Raw genomic sequence first — 20,811 nt, 5'->3', positions numbered from 1 at the left:
ATCTAAATTAATTCTAAAAAATAAATGTCTTCTTAGTAAAGTAACATCGGAAGAGGTACTTTTTTTCGTCAAACAAAAAAAATGGACTTACTTTTCTCACAAACAAATTAATGAAGCTATGTAATTTCATTTCAATTCATATGATATACTAATAAAATAAAATAAATCTAATCTAGCATGATATACACAGTTATTATAGAAATTAACGGCTGATTTTCTCATTTTCGCCGACTCTCTCGTGGCAAAGAATAAAATAGGAGTAACAAATTCCAAAATATTAGTAGCATTTTCATGATTATTCCCAAAATTTCACTCCCCCTTATATAAAGCCCAACTCCATCGCAAGCGTAATTTTTCATCTTTTTTCCTTGGCTACAAATTCCATGCGATCATCAATTGCCCAGAAAAACCTCTCTCCGAAAACCCTAGGAATTCTCGATCTTCAATCTCTGTAGATACACGATTTCCTCTATCTATACTGTTCAATTTTTTGGTCTATTTGCCCAAATTAATCGGATTTCAGCCCTCCGATCCTCAGGTTATCCATTATTCACTTGAGTTCTCACGTACGCTCTATCGGTCACTCGACTATCGGAGTGGTTGAATCGGTGGAGTAATTAATTGAGCGGCTTTCTTATCGAATCGGGCAATGATCGCATTTGGTTGATCTTTAAAACATGAAGTTGAAGCGGAGAAGGGCGCTTGAAGTGGTTAGTGGAAATTATCTAATGTGCTCCGATCGTTTCTTTTATATTTATATATAAAATTCTGTGTAATGGATGCTTCTTAGGGTTAGTTTTTATTTGAATGTGTGATCGGGGACTGCGAGTGATATCTAATGATTTGGAAACAATTTTGGATTTACAACCTACAATCATAGTTATAATTTGTTAGAATTTTATTAATATCAACTTAAGTTGATGCAGTTTTACCTTTTTGCTAACATTAACTGTTGAGTACACTCAACTTTGCTTATTGCATTGGCTTAAGCTTCAGTTTAGGTGTTCTCATTCGTGCATTTTCTGAAAAACTCACATGTGCTGGTTGTTTTGGGTCGTGCTGCTGTAACCCACAACTCTTGCTTAGATATCATTTCACTCGATGAATGATGCATCATACTTTATTTTTTCTCTATCAAATATAGCCTTTCCTAGATCATATTTCTGCAAATGAAAGTGATTTTGTACTGATTAATGCTACATGATGAAGCTCTCTCTCCCCTTATAAATAATTGGTTCATGTTTTCCCAAAGACGGATAGGGCTGCATTTATGTAGCTATAGAGAGAGAAATGGTCAAACTGAAAATTATCCCCCAGCTTTCTTAATTTTTTTTATAAACATGACTCTTGTTTATATAGTTCGTTCGTGATGTTTTCTCACTGTTTTAATCAATTTTTCCATTCTTATATTTATATGATTATGTTGCTCATGCTGTGACATCAACCCTAAAATCTTGGATACTTGTGAATGATGTATCTTCCTTCTTTCATTTGTAGCCTTTGAAGATTAAATCCTTTATCAACAATGTGACTGCTGCACCCCTTGAGAAAATAGAGGAACCGCTTAAAAGTTTTTCTTGGGAATTTGACAAGGTGCGTTATCCCCCACGAATACAATGGTTTTACTCTACTTGTTTTTTTGCATGCTGATTTTCCATAATGCAGGGAGATTTCCATCATTGGGTCGACTTGTTTAATCACTTCGACACCTTTTTTGAGAAATTCATTAAACCAAGGAAGGATTTGCAACTTGAGGAGAACTTTTTAGAATCAGATCCACCTTTTCCACGGGATTCCGTTCTTCAGATTCTCCGTGTCATAAGAGTGATATTAGAAAACTGCACTAATAAGCATTTCTACAGCTCTTATGAGGTATATCCTTTACCTTACATGTCTTGAACTATATTTGGTTTGGATTTACATTTATTGTCTTAATTTTGGTACTAGCTGGTGCAATTGGTTTAGCATTTTTTAAGAGAGCGTTATTATGCAGCAAGACAAAATTGTGTTTCCTTTCAATTCAAATCACCTGATTGGCTGTGATCTCTGAACAGGATAGTCGTCTGTCAGTAGTGTCTTTGTGTAGCACATGGTTCTGAGAACTTCCATACTAGGTTCTCCCCACTTCACGTTCGTTATTTTCTTTGAGGCCCCAGTACTTTGCAAGTTAATTAGGTGGGAAATGCATCCAGTAGATTTGGTTGTTTAACACATGAAATTTGGTGCGGTATGACAAAATGTGGTCCTAGCCTAAGCCAACTCCAATATATCGCATCGCGATGTCATTGGTATAATTTGGGGCACATGGTTGATTATCTCTGGAGATAATGATCATTGGCTTGTATTTGATAATGTTAGATTCTATTGTGGTTTGTCTGCAACTAACCAGGATAAAATAGATAGCTCAGTAAAGAGAAGAGGGGATTTGATAGGGAGTGCAATTTCACAATTGGGCAGTCAAATTTGAATACTGAGAGGTTGAGAATTACATGATGCTCCTACAATCTGTAGTGGATAGCTGGCCAAGTCATCCATACCTCCTGTGCATCAGCCAGGGAAAAAGAGAAATAAAAGCTTCCAGATTTGTCTTCACCCCAGCTGCTAGCAGCTAGTAAATAGTTTGCACTTGAAGAAATTTTTGCTTTATTAATATACTCCATTACGCAAATAGAAGGGATTAGAGAAATAGATGTATATTGTCAATGAAGGAGCTTGTGCACTTATGGACGATAAAAAAAAGATCTCCCAGAGGGGGTAATGGATACTGTTATATTTAGAATTATCCTGGTGGGCCTCAATTCACAAAGATTTTTATAGCCTTTTCTGTGCTGGACATGCTTTAGAGACTAAAGTTGTATGTATTTTTGGAATGTTTTTGCCTTCAGGAATTTCCCATCTCTTTGTAAAAGTTGTTTATTAACTGAAGAGACTAATTAAGTAAAACTCTATATAGGGGGCACTTGGTATTTGTAAATTTTTTACTGTTGAGTGAGTGTTAAGCAACATTGTTGGATAGTGTTGCTTAATGTCTTAAACTCTTATCTGCTGCGTGTTTACAATCGTGTGGACTTGTTTTTTCTTAAAGTGTGCTGTTGCTTTACCCTTATATTATCAAGTTTGTCTCTTTATCATAAAATAATGTGACATCTTTTGAGAGTGGAACTATCACATGTTGGGTAGATTGGGTTGTCCTGACTTTTACTGTGCTCTGATTATGAATAATTAGAAAGTAGTTAAAAATTTTGTGCTTGTGGGCATCACATTCACTGTAGACTGGAGGGAGGAGGAATTGTTGAATCTGATCTTCCTGGGGGGTGGAAGTTCACCACTTGCCTGGGCTTAGGAATCAAAGCAGTGGCATTGTGATGAGCTACTCTAAAAGTCTGTGTTTTACTCTATTATGTCCCTCTATATGTTTGCACTCCGAGGGGATATGCTTTGCTTAACGAGCTCTAGAAGTTGTAAAAAACTGTGACAAGGAATACCGCTCACTTATTTTGTTTACTCTCTCATGTTTTCTGTGGAGTATCCTCTGGCAGCTTCAGTGGTTATCCAGTGCTCTTTCATAATGTTGGATGTTTATGTTCCATTTGCTGTTTTTACTTATCCCATTATTTTTGTTGGTGCAGCATCACTTGTCATCTCTTCTTGCTTCCACCGATGCAGATGTCGTGGAGGCTTGTCTGCAGACTTTGGCTGCATTTCTGAAAAAATCCATTGGAAAGTATATAATAAGGGATGTTTCACTAAATTCAAGATTATTTTCCTTTGCTCAGGGATGGGGGGGTAAAGAAGAAGGTCTTGGATTGATTCCATGTGCTTTACAGCATATATCTGACCCTATTGCTCTTGAGTTGGGTAGCACTCTGCATTTTGAATTTTATTCTGTGAATGAAGAAGCTTCAGTTGAACCTACTTCTACAGAACAGAAAACAAGGGGTTTACAAGTTATACACATGCCTGATGTGAATGCAAGCAAAGAGTCTAATCTTGAACTTCTGAATAAATTAGTTGTAGATTGTAAAGTTCCCCATAACTTGAGATTTTCTCTTTTGACAAGGTTGAGGTTTGCTAGGGCTTTCAGCTCCCTAGAAGCAAGGCAGCAATATACTTGTATCCGCCTCTATGCCTTTGTGGTTCTTGTTCAAGCATGCAGTGATACTGATGACCTTGTTTCTTTCTTCAATGCTGAGCCAGAGTTCATCAATGAATTGGTTACTATGTTAAGCTATGAAGATGTAGTTCCAGAAAAGATTCGAATTTTAAGTCTTCTTTCCCTGGTTGCTCTTTGTCAAGATAGGTCACGTCAGCCTACTGTACTGACAGCTGTGACATCTGGTGGACATCGTGGCATTCTCTCCAGCCTTATGCAAAAGGCAATTGGCTCAGTTGTAAATAATTCATCAAAGTGGTCTGTTGTTTTTGCTGAGGCTCTGTTGTCTCTAGTTACAGTTTTGGTATCATCTTCATCAGGTTGCTCAGCCATGCGTGAAGCTGGATTTATCCCCACTCTTCTACCTCTATTAAAAGATACTGACCCTCAGCATTTGCATTTGGTTAGCACAGCTGTACATGTTTTGGAAGCCTTCATGGATTACAGCAATCCAGCTGCTGCTCTTTTTCGGGACTTGGGAGGCCTTGATGATACCATTTCACGTCTAATGGTAGAAGTATCTCATGTTGAAAATGGTATAAAGCAACAAAGTACTTCTGGAGACCTTGAAAGTTCGGAGTATGGTGGTTCTGAGATAGGTACAAGTGCTTCTGCTGAGCTTGATAGTCTGCAGCCTCTTTACTCCGAGGCACTGGTTTCCTATCACCGCCGGCTGTTGATGAAAGCCTTATTGCGTGCTATATCACTTGGAACTTATGCTCCTGGAACAACAGCTCGTATGTATGGTACAGAAGAGAGCTTGTTGCCGCATTGCTTGTGTATAATATTCAAACGGGCTAAAGATTTTGGTGGGGGTGTATTTTCACTTGCAGCTACTGTAATGAGTGATGTAATTCACAAAGATCCTACCTGTTTTTCTATCCTAGAAGCAGCAGGTCTTCCTTCTGCCTTTATGGATGCCATAATGGATGGTGTTCTTTGCTCGGCTGAGGCTATTACTTGCATACCACAGTGTCTTGATGCATTGTGTTTGAACAACAACGGTCTTCAGGCTGTGAAAGACCGCAATGCTCTGAGGTGCTTCGTAAGAGTCTTCACTTCCAAACAGTACCTGCGAGCTCTCGCTGCTGATACATCTGGTTCCTTATCAAATGGCCTGGATGAACTCATGCGACATGCTTCCTCTTTGCGGGGACCGGGTGTAGACATGCTGATTGAGGTATTGACAAAAATTGCTAAAATAGGATCTGGACTTGACTCGGCATATCCATCTACAGAATGCCCAAGCAGCTCTCAACCTGTTCCAATGGAAACTGAACCTGATAACAAAGATGTGGTTTCTGCTGATGACAGAGATCCATCCAAGCCTGGAAGTTCTGAGCCATTTTCAGAGTTGGCCCCTGATTCATCATTATCAAATATTGAATCATTTTTGCCTGATTGTATAAGCAATGCTGCTCGTCTTCTAGAAACAATTCTTCAGAATTCTGATACTTGCCGTATATTCGTTGAGAAGAAGGGAATTGAATGTGTCCTGGAATTGTTTTCTTTACCTCTGTTGCCTCCTTCAGTATCTCTCGGTCAAAGTGTAGCTGTTGCTTTTAAAAATTTCTCTGCTCAACATTCTGCTTCACTTGCTCGTGCAGTATGTTCTTTCCTAAGGGAACATTTGAAGTCAACAGATGAACTTTTGAGTTCAATTAAGGGATCCCACCTTGCTCAGGTGGAAGTTTCTCAGAGAGTAAAGATCTTGAAGAGCCTCTCTACTTTGGAAGGAATCTTATCTCTTTCCAATTCTTTGTTAAAAGGAGCAACCACCATTGTTTCTGAACTAGGTTCTGCAGATGCAGATGTATTGAAAGACCTTGGGAAAGCTTATAGGGAAATTCTGTGGCAAGTATCTCTATGCTGTGAGTTGAAGGTGGAGGAGAAACGAAATGTCGAAGTGGAGCCTGAAAATGCAGATACTGGCCCATCTAATGTTGCTGGAAGGGAGAGTGATGATGATGCTAATATTCCATCTATTAGATACATGAATCCTGTGTCAATCAGAAATAGTTCTCACCCACAGTGGGGAGTCGAACGTGACTTCTTATCTGTGGTCCGCTCAAGTGAGGTTTTCAGTCGCCGCACTCGACATGGTATTGCTCGTCTTCGTGGTGGTAGGACCGGTAGGCAGTTCGAAGCCTTACAAATTGATCCTGAAGCTGGAGCGAGTAGTACCGAGGCTCAGCCCCATGGAACAAAGAAGAAAAGTCCAGAAGTACTGGTCTCAGATAACCTTAATAAGCTTGCTTCAACCATGCGATCTTTCTTCACCGCACTTGTGAAAGCTTTTACTTTACCAAATCGTCGGAGGACTGAAACTGGATCCTTAAGTTCTGCTTCAAAGAGTATTGGAACAGCCCTAGCGAAAGTTTTTCTTGAGGCCCTGGGTTTTCCGGATCCCAACTCCGGGGTTGATATCTCATTGTCTGTCAAGTGTCGCTATCTAGGAAAGGTTGTTGACGACATGGTTGCTCTCACATTTGATAGCAGGCGGCGAACTTGTTACACTGCAATGATTAACAAATTTTATGTCCATGGTACCTTCAAGGAGCTTCTTACAACATTTGACGCAACGAGTCAGCTGTTGTGGAATGTTCCTTATGCAATTTCCACATCAGGTGCGGAGCATGAGAAGAGTGCTGATGGGAGGAAACTTTCTCAGAGTTCGTGGCTCCTTGATACGTTGCAGAGTTATTGTCGAGAGCTTGAGTATTTTGTAAATTCTGGGCTTCTATTGTCATCAACATCAGCATCCCAGGCTCAGCTTCTTGTTCAGCCTGTTGTGGTTGGTCTATCCATTGGGCTGTTCCCTGTTCCCAGGGACCCAGAAGCCTTTGTTCGCATGTTGCAGTCGCAAGTTCTGGATGTGATACTTCCTGTCTGGACCCACCCAATGTTTCCCAATTGTAGTCCTGGTTTCATCACCTCCATCATTTCCCTAATCACTCATGTATACAATGGTGTTAGTGATGCAAAACAAAATCGCAATGGATTACCTGGAACAGCGAGCCAACGGTTCATGCCGCCTCCACCGGATGAGGCTACAATTGCTACTATTGTTGAAATGGGGTTTTCCAGAGCAAGGGCTGAGGAGGCACTTAGACGAGTGGAAACAAATAGTGTTGAGATGGCAATGGAATGGTTGTTTAGTCATGCTGAAGATCCTGTGCAAGAGGATGATGAGCTAGCTCGTGCCCTGGCCTTATCCCTAGGAAATTCTGCAGAAACGCATAAAGTTGACGGGGCTGATAAGTCCTCTGATGCTTCGGCTGAAGAGGGTCAGGCAAAACCCCCTCCAGTGGATTATATCCTTGCTGTGGCAATGAAATTATTTCAAGGTTGTGATTCAATGGCATTCCCCTTGACAGATTTACTGGGGACTCTTTGTAATAGGAGCAAGGGGGAAGATCGCTCAAAAGTAATTTCTTATATTGTTCAGCAGCTAAAGCTTTGCCCACTTGACTTCTCCAAAGATAGCTGTGCATTGGGTATGATTTCACATACTTTGGCATTACTTCTTTCAGAAGATGGAAGTACCCGGGAAATTGCGGCACAAAATGGGATTGTCTCAATTGCGGTAGATATCTTGATTAATTTTATGGAGAGGACAGAGGTGCCCCAAGAGCTTCTTTTCCCCAAATGCATCAGTGCATTACTTCTTATCTTGGATGATTTGGTGCAGTCTAGGCCTAAGATATCTGGTGATACTGATGAGGCAACAGTTCCTGGAGCTTTATCTGGCTTGTCAGGAAATCAAGCACCATCCGAAGCAATAAAAGAAAATTCATTACCTGCTGACGAATGTAAAGATGAACCTGCTAAGGATAGCCCTGCCTTTGAAAAACTTCTTGGAAAGCCAACGGGTTACTTGACAATGGAGGAGAGTCATAAAGTACTTGGAATTGCTTGTGACCTGATAAAAAGACATGTACCCCCAATTATTATGCAGGCCGTACTTCAGTTATGTGCTCGCTTGACAAAATCACATGCTCTGGCTGTACAATTTCTTGAAAGTGGTGGTATGATTGCCCTCTTTAGCCTTCCAAGAAGTTGTTTTTTTCCTGGGTATGACACCTTAGCATCTGCTATTGTTAGACATCTTCTAGAGGATCCTCAGACACTGCAAACAGCTATGGAATTGGAGATACGCCAAACACTGAGTGGAAGCAGACATGGAGGGCGTATATTGGCTAGAACATTTTTGACATCTATGGCACCTGTTATATCCAGAGATCCGGAGATTTTTATGAGAGCAGTGGCTGCTGTCTGTCAGTTGGAAACATCAGGAGGGAGGTACATTATAGTGCTATCTAAAGATAAAGAGAAAAAAGCTTCCAGTTTTGACACTGGAGTATCTACTAATGAATGCATTAGACTAACTGAAAATAAGGTTGATGGGTCTATTAAGTCTTCCAAAGCCCACAAAAAGGTATCAGCAAATCTTACTCAAGTCATTGATCACCTACTTGAGATTGTGTCAACTTATCCTCCATACCATGGTGATGATGACTGGGCTGGGCATGCTAGTGCTATGGATATAGATGAACCAGCTAACAAAGTGAAGGGTAAATTGAAGGTTAATGAAACAGTAAAGATTGGAACAGACAGTCAGTCAGAGAAATCAGCTGCTCTTTCTAAAGTGACTTTTGTTCTGAAGCTATTGAGCGATATTGTGCTTATGTATGTTCACGTTGTCGGAGTAATCTTGAAACGAGATCTGGAAATGTGCCAACAACGTGGGGCTAGTCATATCGAATGTCCTGGACAGGGGGGCATAGTTCATCATGTTTTACATCGTCTTCTTCCCTTGGCGATAGATAAGTCTGCTGGCCCTGATGAATGGAGAGACAAGCTCTCTGAAAAAGCTTCATGGTTTTTGGTTGTATTGGCTGGCCGCTCTAGTGAGGGAAGGAGAAGGGTAGTGAATGAACTTGTAAAAGCTTTGTCTTTATTCACAAATGTTGATAGCAATTCTTCTAGTAGCAGCTTGTTACCTGATAAGAAAGTGTTTGCTTTTGTTGATTTGGTCTACTCCATTCTGTCAAAGAATTCTTCGGCTGCCAACCTTCCTGGTTCTGGGTGTTCTCCTGACATTGCCAAAAGCATGATAGATGGTGGGATTGTGCATTGCCTCTCGGGCATTCTTCAGGTAAATGACTTGGACCACCCTGATGCACCGAAAGTTGTGAATCTCATACTCAAATCTCTGGAAAGCTTGACAAGGGCTGCAAATGCTAGTGAACAAATCTCCAGGGCTGATACACTGAGTAGGAAAAAGGTAAATGGTCCAAATGGAAGGTCCGATTCACAGGGTGTTGGAGCTACAGCTTCTCAACAATTACAATCTTCTGCTGAAAATAGAAGTTCTGAACAAGGGCTTAGTGGGAATGCTAGTTCTGAAGCTGTGCTCCCAGATAATTCTCGGGATAATGGTGATCAAAATGCAAACCCAAACCAGTCGGAGGAACAAGAGATGAGGATTGAGGATCCAACTACGGACACACCTTTGGATCTTGGGGATGATTATATGCGTGAGGATATGGAGGAAAGTGGTGCATTACCCAATGGAGAGCAAATTGAGATGTCTTTTCATGTAGAAAATAGAGGAGATGATGATATGAATGAAGAAGATGACATGGGTGATGATGGTGAGGATGATGATGACGGAGAGGATGAGGATGAAGATATAGCAGAAGATGGCACTGGTTTGATGTCCTTGGCTGATACAGATGTGGAGGACCATGATGATACTGGCTTGGGTGATGACTATAATGATATGGTTGATGATGAGGATGATGATTTCCATGAAAACCGTGTAATTGAGGTTAGGTGGAGGGAAGCCCTTGATGGATTAGATCATTTGCAGGTCCTTGGACAACCTGGAGCAGGGGGAGGCCTAATTGATGTGTCAGCTGAAGCTTTTGAAGGCGTTAATGTTGATGACTTCTTTGGAATCCGTAGGTCTTTTGGGTTTGAGCGCCGTCGTCAGGCAAATAGAACATCATATGAGCGGTCAGTTACAGAAGGCAATGGTCTTCAACATCCTCTCCTTTCAAGGCCATCAAATTCCGGTGATTTGTTTTCAATGTGGTCATCTGCTGGGAATTCATCCCGGGATGCTGAAGGCCTTTCTGCTGGTAACCTTGATCTAGCCCATTTTTATATGTTTGATGCTCCTGTTCTTCCTTATGACAATGCACCAACTAATCTATTTGGTGATCGGCTGGGTGGTTCTGCACCACCTCAACTAGCTGACTTTTCTGTTGGTTTAGAGTCCTTGCGCGGATCGGGCCGAAGAGGGCCAGGTGATGGCCGCTGGACTGATGATGGCCAACCCCAAGGTGGTGGTCAAGCTGCAGCAATTGCTCAAGCAGTTGAAGAGCAGTTCGTATCGCAATTAAGCAATACTGGTCCTGCTGAAAGTGCTTCTGAACGGCTTTCACAGAACCAAGTATTACCAGAAAGGCAGGAAGGTGATCCAGTTGTGGCCACTGATAATCAACTGGCAATAGAGGTCAGTGAAATTGTGACACAATTGAATATTGATCAACATATTAATTATGATGACCAAGATAATCAACTAACTGCACTTCAACTGTTACAGGAAGTAAACCCAGATATTGTTGCTGAACAAGCTGGTTATCGTCATCAAGCGATTGAAGTTCAGCCAAGTGACATTGGTTTGGATATCATGGAAACTGGGGATGGAAATGCTATTGGAACAGAGCCACTGGAGACACCTGGTTCTGTGGCTCAGGATGTTGTGCCCTTTGATAGGACTTCAAGTGGTGTTGTGCCATCTCAGGCTGAGGATTTTGATAGATCCCCAGGACCAGATAGCCAGTCTAGTTGTCATGCAATATTGGTCGGTGAGCCCGATATGGCTGGTCCAGGCAGTCATGCTTCCTCTGTTCCAGAAAGTGCAGATGTCGATATGAATAATGCTACTGATGTGGAAAGAGATCAGGTGGGTTCAGGATTACCTCCATCTGGGGCCAGTCTAGAGGAACCATCAACTCAGCTGGTGGCTCAAGATGCAGGCCAGACAGATGAAGCTAGTTTGAACGGTGAGGCTTCTAATGCTAATGCCATAGATCCGACATTCTTGGAAGCACTTCCAGAAGATCTTCGTGCAGAGGTTCTTGCTTCTCAGCAAGCTCAGTCTGCTCCAGCACCTACATACGCACCTCCAAGAGTTGAAGACATTGATCCAGAGTTTTTAGCTGCGCTTCCTCCGGATATTCAAGCTGAAGTTCTTGCACAACAACGGGCACAAAGGATTGCACAGCAATCAGAAGGACAACCAGTTGACATGGACAATGCTTCAATTATTGCCACTTTTCCAGCTGATCTGCGTGAAGAGGTCTGCTTCTTAAACTCTAAATGCTAGGCTTAATTTATGTGTTTGTTTATTTATTTTCTCTGTTTGTGTCTGCTAGGTGCTTTTGACATCTTCAGAGGCTTTATTATCTGCATTGCCATCTCCGTTACTTGCTGAAGCACAAATGCTTAGAGACAGAGCAATGAGCCACTACCATGCTCGCAGCTTGTTTGGAAGTAGCCAGAGATTGAACACTAGGGGAAACAGGTTTGGTTTTGATAGGCAAACAGTTATGGACAGGGGTGTCGGAGTAAATATTGGAAGGAGGGCATCTTCAGTATCTGAGAACTTGAAGTTGAATGAACTTGAGGGAGAACCACTTTTGGATGCTAATGGCTTGAAAGCATTAATTCGTCTATTACGGCTGGCACAGGTAATTATTCTACGGTTTGCTTTACAACAAATACTATATAGGTGAATTCTCTTCCAGCTTCTTAAAGCTAGCACAATGACCTGTGACCTGGAAAGTATTGATTGCATCTCTTTATTGTTCGGAATCACTTTTTTTAATCAATTTTGCTACATGGGATGAAGTATTTTTTTTCCATTAAGCTAATAGCTGAATCTCAGTTGTAATAGCGTAGCTAAAATATTTCTTACCGTTTGCCTTTTATAGCCTCTTGGGAAGGGTCTACTGCAGAGACTTTTATTGAACTTGTGCTCACACAATGACACAAGAGCAATACTTGTTCGACTTCTTCTTGACATGATAAAGCCTGAGACAGTGAGCATCATGGGTGCAGTGACTTCAATGAATACACAGAGGCTCTATGGTTGTCAGTCTGATGTTGTTTATGGTCGATCTCAATTATGTGATGGTATTTTACATTTTCCACTCTTTTCCAAATAGTAATAGGAAATTCTCTTTATCTCTTGGATCTTATAAGGGTGATTGTGCTTTATTCAGGTGTTCCTCCACTTGTGTTGCGAAGGGTACTTGAGATTCTAACATATCTGGCTACGAATCATTCTGGTGTGGCCAGTCTTCTTTTCCACTTTGAGAGCTCAACTATTCCTGATTTTGCACACACGAACCAGTCAGAGGGGAAGAATGCAAAAGGCAAGGAAAAAATCACCGCTGGAGAGCATCATGTCTACGTTTCTGAAAGCTCAGAGAACAAGGATGTCCCTTTGATATTACTTCTGAGACTCTTAAGTGAACCACTGTTCTTACGCAGTATTGCGCACCTTGAGCAGGTCCGTGTTATCACTTTCTAATGCATTTTAAAAGCTTCTGTTGGAATCAGTTCTGTGCAAGTGATACATCTGTTCTTGTTCACTGAAAGGTCATGGGTCTACTCCAAGTGGTGGTGTATGCTGCTGCATCCAAAGTAGATATTCAAATTAATACTGAAGAAACTGCACCTCCAGCTGAAAACCCTCCTGGAAATGAAACCACCACTGAAACTCGCACAGACTCTCATGTATCACTAGTGGAATCTAGTCAACTTGACCAAAGCGCCAGTGCTTCCAAATCAGATGGCCAGAGAAGTATTAGGACTTATGATATTTTCCTACTGTTGCCTCATTCAGATCTGCAAAATCTCTGTGCTCTTCTTGGGCATGAAGGGTACTATTTTTGAGATCTGATCTCTCTTTATTTATTCTACTGAGTTTCATGCAAAATGGCTGACCTCCAGTTATATGTGCCTATTTTGTTTTTCATAATTGGTTGAATTCTTTTGTTAATTTTGTTGTTGTTTAGCAATTGATACTGCAAGTGAAAATTATGTCAGAGCTTTAGTCAGTATTTTTTTGTGAATCAGGCTTTCAGACAAAGTTTACACACTCGCTGGTGATGTGCTGAGGAAATTGGCCTCTGTAGCTGCTGCTCATCGCAAATTTTTTGTTGTGGAGCTCTCGGAGTTAGCTCATAGATTGAGCAGCTCGGCTGCAAATGAACTTATTACACTTAGAGACACGCACATGCTGGGTTTGAGTGCTGGGTCCATGGCTGGGGCTGCTGTTCTTCGGGTTCTTCAGATTCTCAGCTCGCTCACTTCTGTTGGTGATGACAGTGACAGTGACAAGGCCAAAGAGAGGAATGCCAGTGATAAGGAAAGGGTGAATGATGAAGAACAGGAAGAACATGCTACAATGTGGAAGTTAAATGTGGCTTTGGAGCCACTATGGGAAGAACTAAGTGAGTCCATTAGTTCAATGGAATCGGAGTTAAATCAGAGCCCCCAGTCTTCAGTTGCCTCAAACATTAGCATGGGTGACCATATACAGGGTTCTTCTTCAGCGTCTCCTCCTCTTCCGCCTGGAACTCAGAGACTCCTACCTTTCGTTGAGGGGTTTTTTGTTCTATGTGAAAAATTGCAGGCAAACAGTTCAATATTGCAGCAAGATCAATCCAATGTGACTGCAAGAGAAGTGAAAGAGTCTGGTGGGAGTTCAGTTCCGTCATCTATTAAAAGTGTGGATGCTTACAGGATATTTGATGGATCTGTCACATTTGTGAGGTTTGCTGAGAAGCACCGACGCCTTCTTAATGCTTTTGTGAGGCAGAATCCTGGTTTATTGGAAAAATCACTCTCAATGCTGCTCAAAGCTCCCAGGTTGATTGATTTTGACAACAAGAGAGCTTATTTTCGATCCAGGATCCGGCAGCAGCATGACCAACACCTCTCAGGACCTCTGCGTATTAGTGTTAGACGGGCATACATTTTAGAGGATTCGTATAATCAACTTCGAATGCGACCAAATCAAGATCTTAAGGGAAGGTTGAATGTTCATTTTCAAGGTGAAGAGGGTATTGATGCCGGTGGCTTGACTAGGGAATGGTATCAGTTATTATCAAGGGTCATCTTTGACAAAGGAGCTCTACTGTTCACTACAGTTGGAAATAATTCGACTTTTCAGCCAAATCCTAATTCTGTATATCAAACTGAACATCTCTCTTATTTCAGATTTATTGGCCGCGTGGTAATTGTCTGAAGGACCTCTCTTATGTTAGGTTTATTGCTTTCATCTATTGGTCTTTTCGCTAATTAACATTGTTGTACTCTATGTTTCTTATAGGTAGCCAAGGCACTCTTTGATGGACAATTGCTTGATGTATATTTTACTCGGTCCTTCTACAAGCATATCCTCGGCGTGAAGGTGACATATCATGATATTGAGGCTGTTGATCCTGATTATTATAAAAATTTGAAATGGATGCTGGAGGTGAGTAGGAGTATGCAGTGGATTACTTAATTTAAGATAAACTCATCACTTAGTTCCTAAATTACCTTGGGTCCTCTTTTTCTGCAGAATGATGTTAGTGACATACCTGATCTGACCTTTAGCATGGATGCAGATGAAGAAAAGCACATCCTGTATGAGAAAACAGAGGTAGAGATATTAATCTTTTAGGTCACCCAAAAAGAAATTTGTGAATTTTCTTGATATTTGAGGTCACCCAAAAGAAATTAAAACTCCTGACATGATTGTGATTGGAAGGTTACCGATTATGAGCTCAAACCGGGGGGAAGGAATACCAGAGTGACAGAGGAGACGAAGCATGAATATGTAGACCTCGTTGCTGATCATATCTTGACCAATGCCATCCGCCCCCAAATAAGTTCGTTCCTTGATGGTTTCAATGAATTAGTACCACGAGAGCTTATATCAATTTTCAATGATAAGGAGCTTGAATTATTAATTAGTGGTCTGCCAGAGATTGATTGTAAGTTGGCAAGCCTTGTCTAATCTGGCAATTACTCACTGGTTTGTTTTAATCATGAAACTTGTATATGATTCCATTGTCCTTGCAGTGGCTGATCTGAAAGCGAATACGGAGTATACTGGTTACACATCAGCATCTAATGTTGTTCAGTGGTTCTGGGAGGTTGTTGAGGCATTCAACAAGGAAGATATGGCGAGATTACTCCAATTTGTAACAGGCACTTCGAAGGTGATTTACCTGAAGCTGAAGTTATTTCTGTTTATTTATTGCCACAGTCAACCTTAATGGCATTTATTACTGACATAAAATGTGAAATTTGAACAGAGTTTATATGCTTGAATTTAGTTCTTTGGTTTCTGAGAAAAGAAGGGTAATCATTGGTTGGGAGAAGCAGGAAGCTTCTACACCAAAGTGATGTTTTAAAACAATAATCACACTTGCAATGTTGCTTAATATTTGTTGATTTACTTAGTGTCTAGTCTCTAATTGAATCCACCCAATTTGATTTTTATGCATACTCTACAAAGTGTTGCAATGTATTGATTGAGATTTCTGTCATGTTTCTTGGCATGTAAATGTCTGTGCCTTTCATTTTCCTCCTGCCTATGATTTATTCATTGCGTTTGATCATTATTTCGTAAGACTGATATGGATTGTTGGTGTATTAGGTTCCTTTGGAAGGGTTTAAGGCACTGCAAGGCATATCAGGTCCGCAGAAGTTTCAGATTCACAAAGCATATGGAGCTCCTGAGAGACTTCCATCTGCTCATACCTGGTAAATATTCGTGGTTGCAGATATGGCTCTCTTAACTACGTGCATATTGCAACTGTGCTGTGTGTATTGATTTGATATATTTGCACTATTCCCAGCTTCAACCAACTGGACCTTCCGGAGTATTCCTCAAAGGAACAGCTTCAAGAACGTTTATTGCTGGCAATCCACGAGGCTAGCGAAGGATTTGGGTTTGGTTAATTGATGCAGTTCTAGCTATCGGATTCTCCACTGCAATGTACAAGTACGTTGGTTATTAGCTGACACAGATGAAATATACTTATTTGATTGAGAAGCTGTCTTATTATCATTTTCTGTTGCAGTTATGAAGTGCTGAGGCAATCGCGTCGAGACTAGTATGTAGGCGGTGATGAATGGTGCTTCACTTTCCGGTAGTGGCGGAGCTGATGAAACAGATATAGATGAGGGGGGGAGGGAACAGAAACACCTTTTTTTGCTCTGTATGTGGGATTGAATCATTCTTAGATACTTATATATTCTTCATCTGCCTATTGGCTCTACTCTAGCTTACTACAATAACCACTTTTGCCATTTATTTACAAACAATTGCTAGATTTTGTCCTGTTTTGTACAGGTTTTGGTGTTTATGATCTAAGCATTTTCGTACATGTTTGTGTGTGTGTATATCTGTATATAAATCATCTCATAATTTGTAGCTGGATCAAAGATTCTCCTTCACAAATAATCATTAATTCACCTGCTATTCTTCATTCATCATTTTGATGGCGTCACAAATGACCTACTCTTATTTTTCTATAAAAATAGTAGTGGACGGCATGAATAGTAATGCTAGAAAGAAAAATTTATCATAAATTGAAAGAAATTAATTTTATTGAATAAAAATACAATAGAAAAGTATAGTAATTATTTTCTGTTGGAAGAGATGGTATCGTTTCTGATTTCTTATTATTTTTCTTTGTTCTCGAATAGTACAAATTGTTAACGTAGGTTGACAATAAACTAAACTAAACAACAAATGTGCTCTTCAGCAAATATTAAAATAAAAATAAATGGCCTTTTTTTTGGAAGAATTATAATTAAGCCAAACAACAAAGGAGGGGTAGCAAGTTGCATAAACAGGCTGGGTTCATTACCCTATGGAGGTCTATATCACAAGATTCATAACTAACTTTAATAAATACTAATTCAGTCTCATTGAAAATGACATCTTTCTAGCTTGATACGAAACTTCACATGTTTTTATTTAGTGTGTTAAAGAAATAAATAAAGTGATCGAAAAAATTGTATTTTATTGAAAATGATATGGTTTTGTTCGAAACTAGGTTTTGTTCGAAACTACATCTATTTATGTTTAGTGTGTTAAAGAAGATAAATAAAGTGATAAATAAATAACGGAATGAGTAGTGTGTTTTTAGAAATGCATAATATTTGAAAAAGAAAAATACATAGTAATTTTTTTAGTGGGACAATGGATGGACTATTTGTAAAACAAAAGAAATAATCCCGGCATTTTTTAAATTTTGGAAGCTCTTTTATTTGTAATGAGAGACTCATTTTTCCCTAACAATACTTTAATTTTTTTTTCTATTTTTATAAAAGTGCATACATACCCTTATAGAAAACCCTTATAGAAAAGAGGGAGTACAATCTAATGAGAGCTTTTATTGTTTCTTTACAAGAGAAATGTTGTTCTATTCTAGATGGAAAAAAAGGTCAAATGCAATATTTAGGTGATGGCTGGTATATTTTTAGGAAAATTTTTCTTTAGGAAATTTTAAACGGTTGAAAATTTTTTAGGAAAATTTTTCATGGAGTATATTTTTCACGGTGCGGAATTGTTATTTTTCTTTAATAGTATATAATTAGTACTACTCTTTTTTTAATAATGAGATCTGATGAAGACCATTTATTCTATATTCGTGCGTATTTCAAAACAACTAAAAGATGAATTTAATGGTGGAATTAAAATTGGAATTTGTATGGAAAATAATGGAATGACGATGGCGTGCCATTACAACTGTAGCCATCCTCGAATCTTTTGTCCGTTCACACTTCACATACCTTTTTCTCATCGAGTGGGCCCCCATTTAGTACCATGGTAATTACATTTGAAAATCAAAATTATTACTACGACAGGTAATTACATTTGAAAATCAAAATTATTACTACGACAATAAATCTAGAGTAAAAGGTCATTTTGGCCCTAAACATATGACGATTTTTTAATTTTGGTCCAAAACATTATCTTTTGAATTATTCGTTCCCTAACATTTGAAATTAGATCACATTTAGTCCGAAATGGACAGAACTGTTAAAATTTAACGGTCAACGAAAACCGCGACGACGGATGCGATCACAATGCCGACAATCGCTCCGGCGGAGAGCTTCTTCTTCTTCGGATTAGCGTTTCCGCACGAATTGAGAGGCTCGCCACAGAGCGAATTGCCGAGGAAGGAGGATTTAGGGTTTTTCGAAAGGGAATTGAGGATTGAGCCGATTAGGTTATTGCTGGAAACATCGAATTGAACTAGGGCGGGGATCGGGCCGGAGAAGCGGTTTTTATGCAAATAGAGAGTTCCTAACCGGGTCAAATTGGCGAAACCCGGCGAAATCGGGCCGGATAAGTTGTAAATCGCACGATGGCATGCTACCTTTGTTCATAAAATGTCACGAATTTTAATGCAAATATTAATAAAATAAGAGTAAAATATGTTCAATATTTCCTAATACTAGTGGTAAATATCCATGCTTCGTCCCTATCTTGGTGGATATAGATTTAAAGGACAATGAAATATCACAATCGTCTAAGAAATTGTTAGGAGCAACATTCTTCGTTTGATTGTACTAGCTATTGTTTTTGCTTTCTAAATATCATCACATGATTCAAATAATTTATAATCTTTGTTTTAGTTGAACTAAACAACTTTTTCCTTCTTTGGTTCGACTCTGAAATACTATTACACTATTTTTGCTCCTTGATAGATTACATATTGAAACATGACTTCTAAATTACATATCAACCCACCTATATTTATGACTTTTGAAATTTGTGCCAAAACTAAATGAGATAATTTATGTTGTAAGGAAGAGTAATTATTAGCCTTAAAATCTTTTGCTTGATCGTCACTATTTAATTGGAACCTTTGCTATTTCCGTCTATCTCTCATTTCCAGTCCAAAACTTGTCTTCTTTAATCTTTTATGCTCATTTGTATTCTTAATATTCAAATCAATTTTGTGTATGAAAATGAACAAGTTCAACTTTGTGTAGCAAAATGAATGATAAGAGGTAGTTGGTCCGTCTATCTCTTCATTGATGTTATGACGTTAAACAACCTTCCCCTAAATAATGTTTTTAGTCAATTATAGATAAGCTTTTTTAAGGGAAAAAAATTGAAATGTGAAAGCTAAAACCATGTACTCCACCATTGTACATTGAACATAAATATCTATTTTTTTCTTTCTTATTATTATAACCTGTGAACTTCACTAAAATAAATAACAATAGTTTATTTTAATGTTTTTATAACTTGTAATACTAACAAATCGCACCCCAAAGTCTTCATATAATTCATTCTATAATCAAACTAGTACTGAATATTGAAGTACTGAATATTGATCTTCAAAGAAAACACTACGAATTTGCAAGTTAATAATTAATACATAATTTCTCTATCAAAGAATTATATGACAAAAACTTACTTAAAATATGCATTCTTATCGTGTGTTTTTTAATTTATTTTAACTAAATTGTCATTTAATGTATTACACTTATACCATTATAAAAATAAGACCGTTGTACCATCACACAATATGAAATTTATACTTCCTCCGTCTCATGTTACTTGCACTGTTATTTTTTGGCTCGTCACAAACTTCTTACACTATTTATAGTTTAAGTTAGAATTAATGTATTTAATTATTATGTTAGTTTAAGTTAAGAGCTCATTTATTAAGTGGTGTCTCATTACACTTAAAATTATAATTGAATTATACTAAAAAATTAATCCCAAATTTACGGCCTAAAATGAGAAGTGCGAGTAACATGGGATGGAGGGAGTACTAGTATACTAGAATGTGTGTTTGCGGAAATGAATTCAATATCATATCGCTAACAAGAATCTTGAGGTGTTTCATATATGTCACATAAACTATTTAATTCCCATTATATATTTTAGATTAACTATGATTAAAATAAATTCTATATTCTCTATATTAATTCGTTATTGTTATTACATTCGCAAGTAAATATTTTATTTTATATTCATTCTTGTAATTAAATATTTTACTTATTATGGAAAATAGTATAAGTTATCACAAAAGAATCTCCTTCGAAACCTTTATATAATTAGGGCGCGTTTGATTGCCCTGATATGTCAGATAAACCCTCTTTATCATGGATTATATTGCCTTTGCTTGCCATGATACGGTTGCACGACGACCCGGGATACAACCACCAACCCGGGCCGCATTAAGATACCACCCCAGTTTTCGTGTGTATGCGTATCACGGTTTCTGGCTCCGATAAGCCTTATGCCGTAGTTCCCGATTGCATAGTTGTCTAAAAGACCCCTCATAATCTCGATTTTAATCAAATTTGGTGGATATTGGCACAATTTTGTTTGGAGTCACCACCACCGGCTGTGCTTTGTGGCCAGTCTCGCCGTCAGTCCCGATTCCAGGTGGGTTTCCAGGTGGGTTGTGATTTATTGCCTATCAATTTTCCATTAATACGCTGAGTTACGTTGAATTGGAACTTTGGCTGATGTTATTTTCTCTCAAAAATTGGTAGCGACTTCGTTTTGGATTGGGTCCTTCAAATTTGGGCATCTGTAAGCATAA

At 39.0% G+C, this 20,811-nt stretch overlaps 1 protein-coding gene across 3 annotated transcripts; it reads left to right on the top strand.

Moving 5' to 3' along the window:
* The first annotated feature begins 315 nt into the window (after positions 1-315).
* Positions 316-16,617, top strand: LOC121757131 (E3 ubiquitin-protein ligase UPL1-like). Of its 3 annotated transcripts, none has more exons than XM_042152628.1 (18): positions 316-710; positions 1,498-1,593; positions 1,666-1,872; positions 3,630-10,299; positions 10,435-10,676; positions 10,767-11,525; positions 11,602-11,916; positions 12,160-12,361; positions 12,451-12,740; positions 12,830-13,113; positions 13,310-14,471; positions 14,568-14,714; positions 14,802-14,882; positions 14,991-15,216; positions 15,305-15,444; positions 15,885-15,991; positions 16,087-16,232; positions 16,312-16,617. In XM_042152628.1, the coding sequence occupies exons 1-17, from the start codon at positions 678-680 to the stop codon at positions 16,187-16,189; spliced, it is 11,064 nt and encodes a 3,687-aa protein (XP_042008562.1). In that variant the 5' UTR covers positions 316-677; the 3' UTR covers positions 16,190-16,232; positions 16,312-16,617. The 3 variants fall into 3 exon arrangements, with proteins under 3 accessions (XP_042008562.1, XP_042008561.1, XP_042008560.1); XM_042152627.1 differs by having other exon boundaries at positions 10,414-10,676; XM_042152626.1 differs by having other exon boundaries at positions 3,630-10,676.
* The last annotated feature ends 4,194 nt before the right edge of the window (positions 16,618-20,811 follow it).

Source organism: Salvia splendens, chromosome 12 (assembly GCF_004379255.2).
Source record: "Salvia splendens isolate huo1 chromosome 12, SspV2, whole genome shotgun sequence".
Taxonomy (NCBI): Eukaryota; Viridiplantae; Streptophyta; class Magnoliopsida; order Lamiales; family Lamiaceae; genus Salvia; species Salvia splendens.
This window is presented reverse-complemented; position numbering and strand designations above follow the sequence as displayed.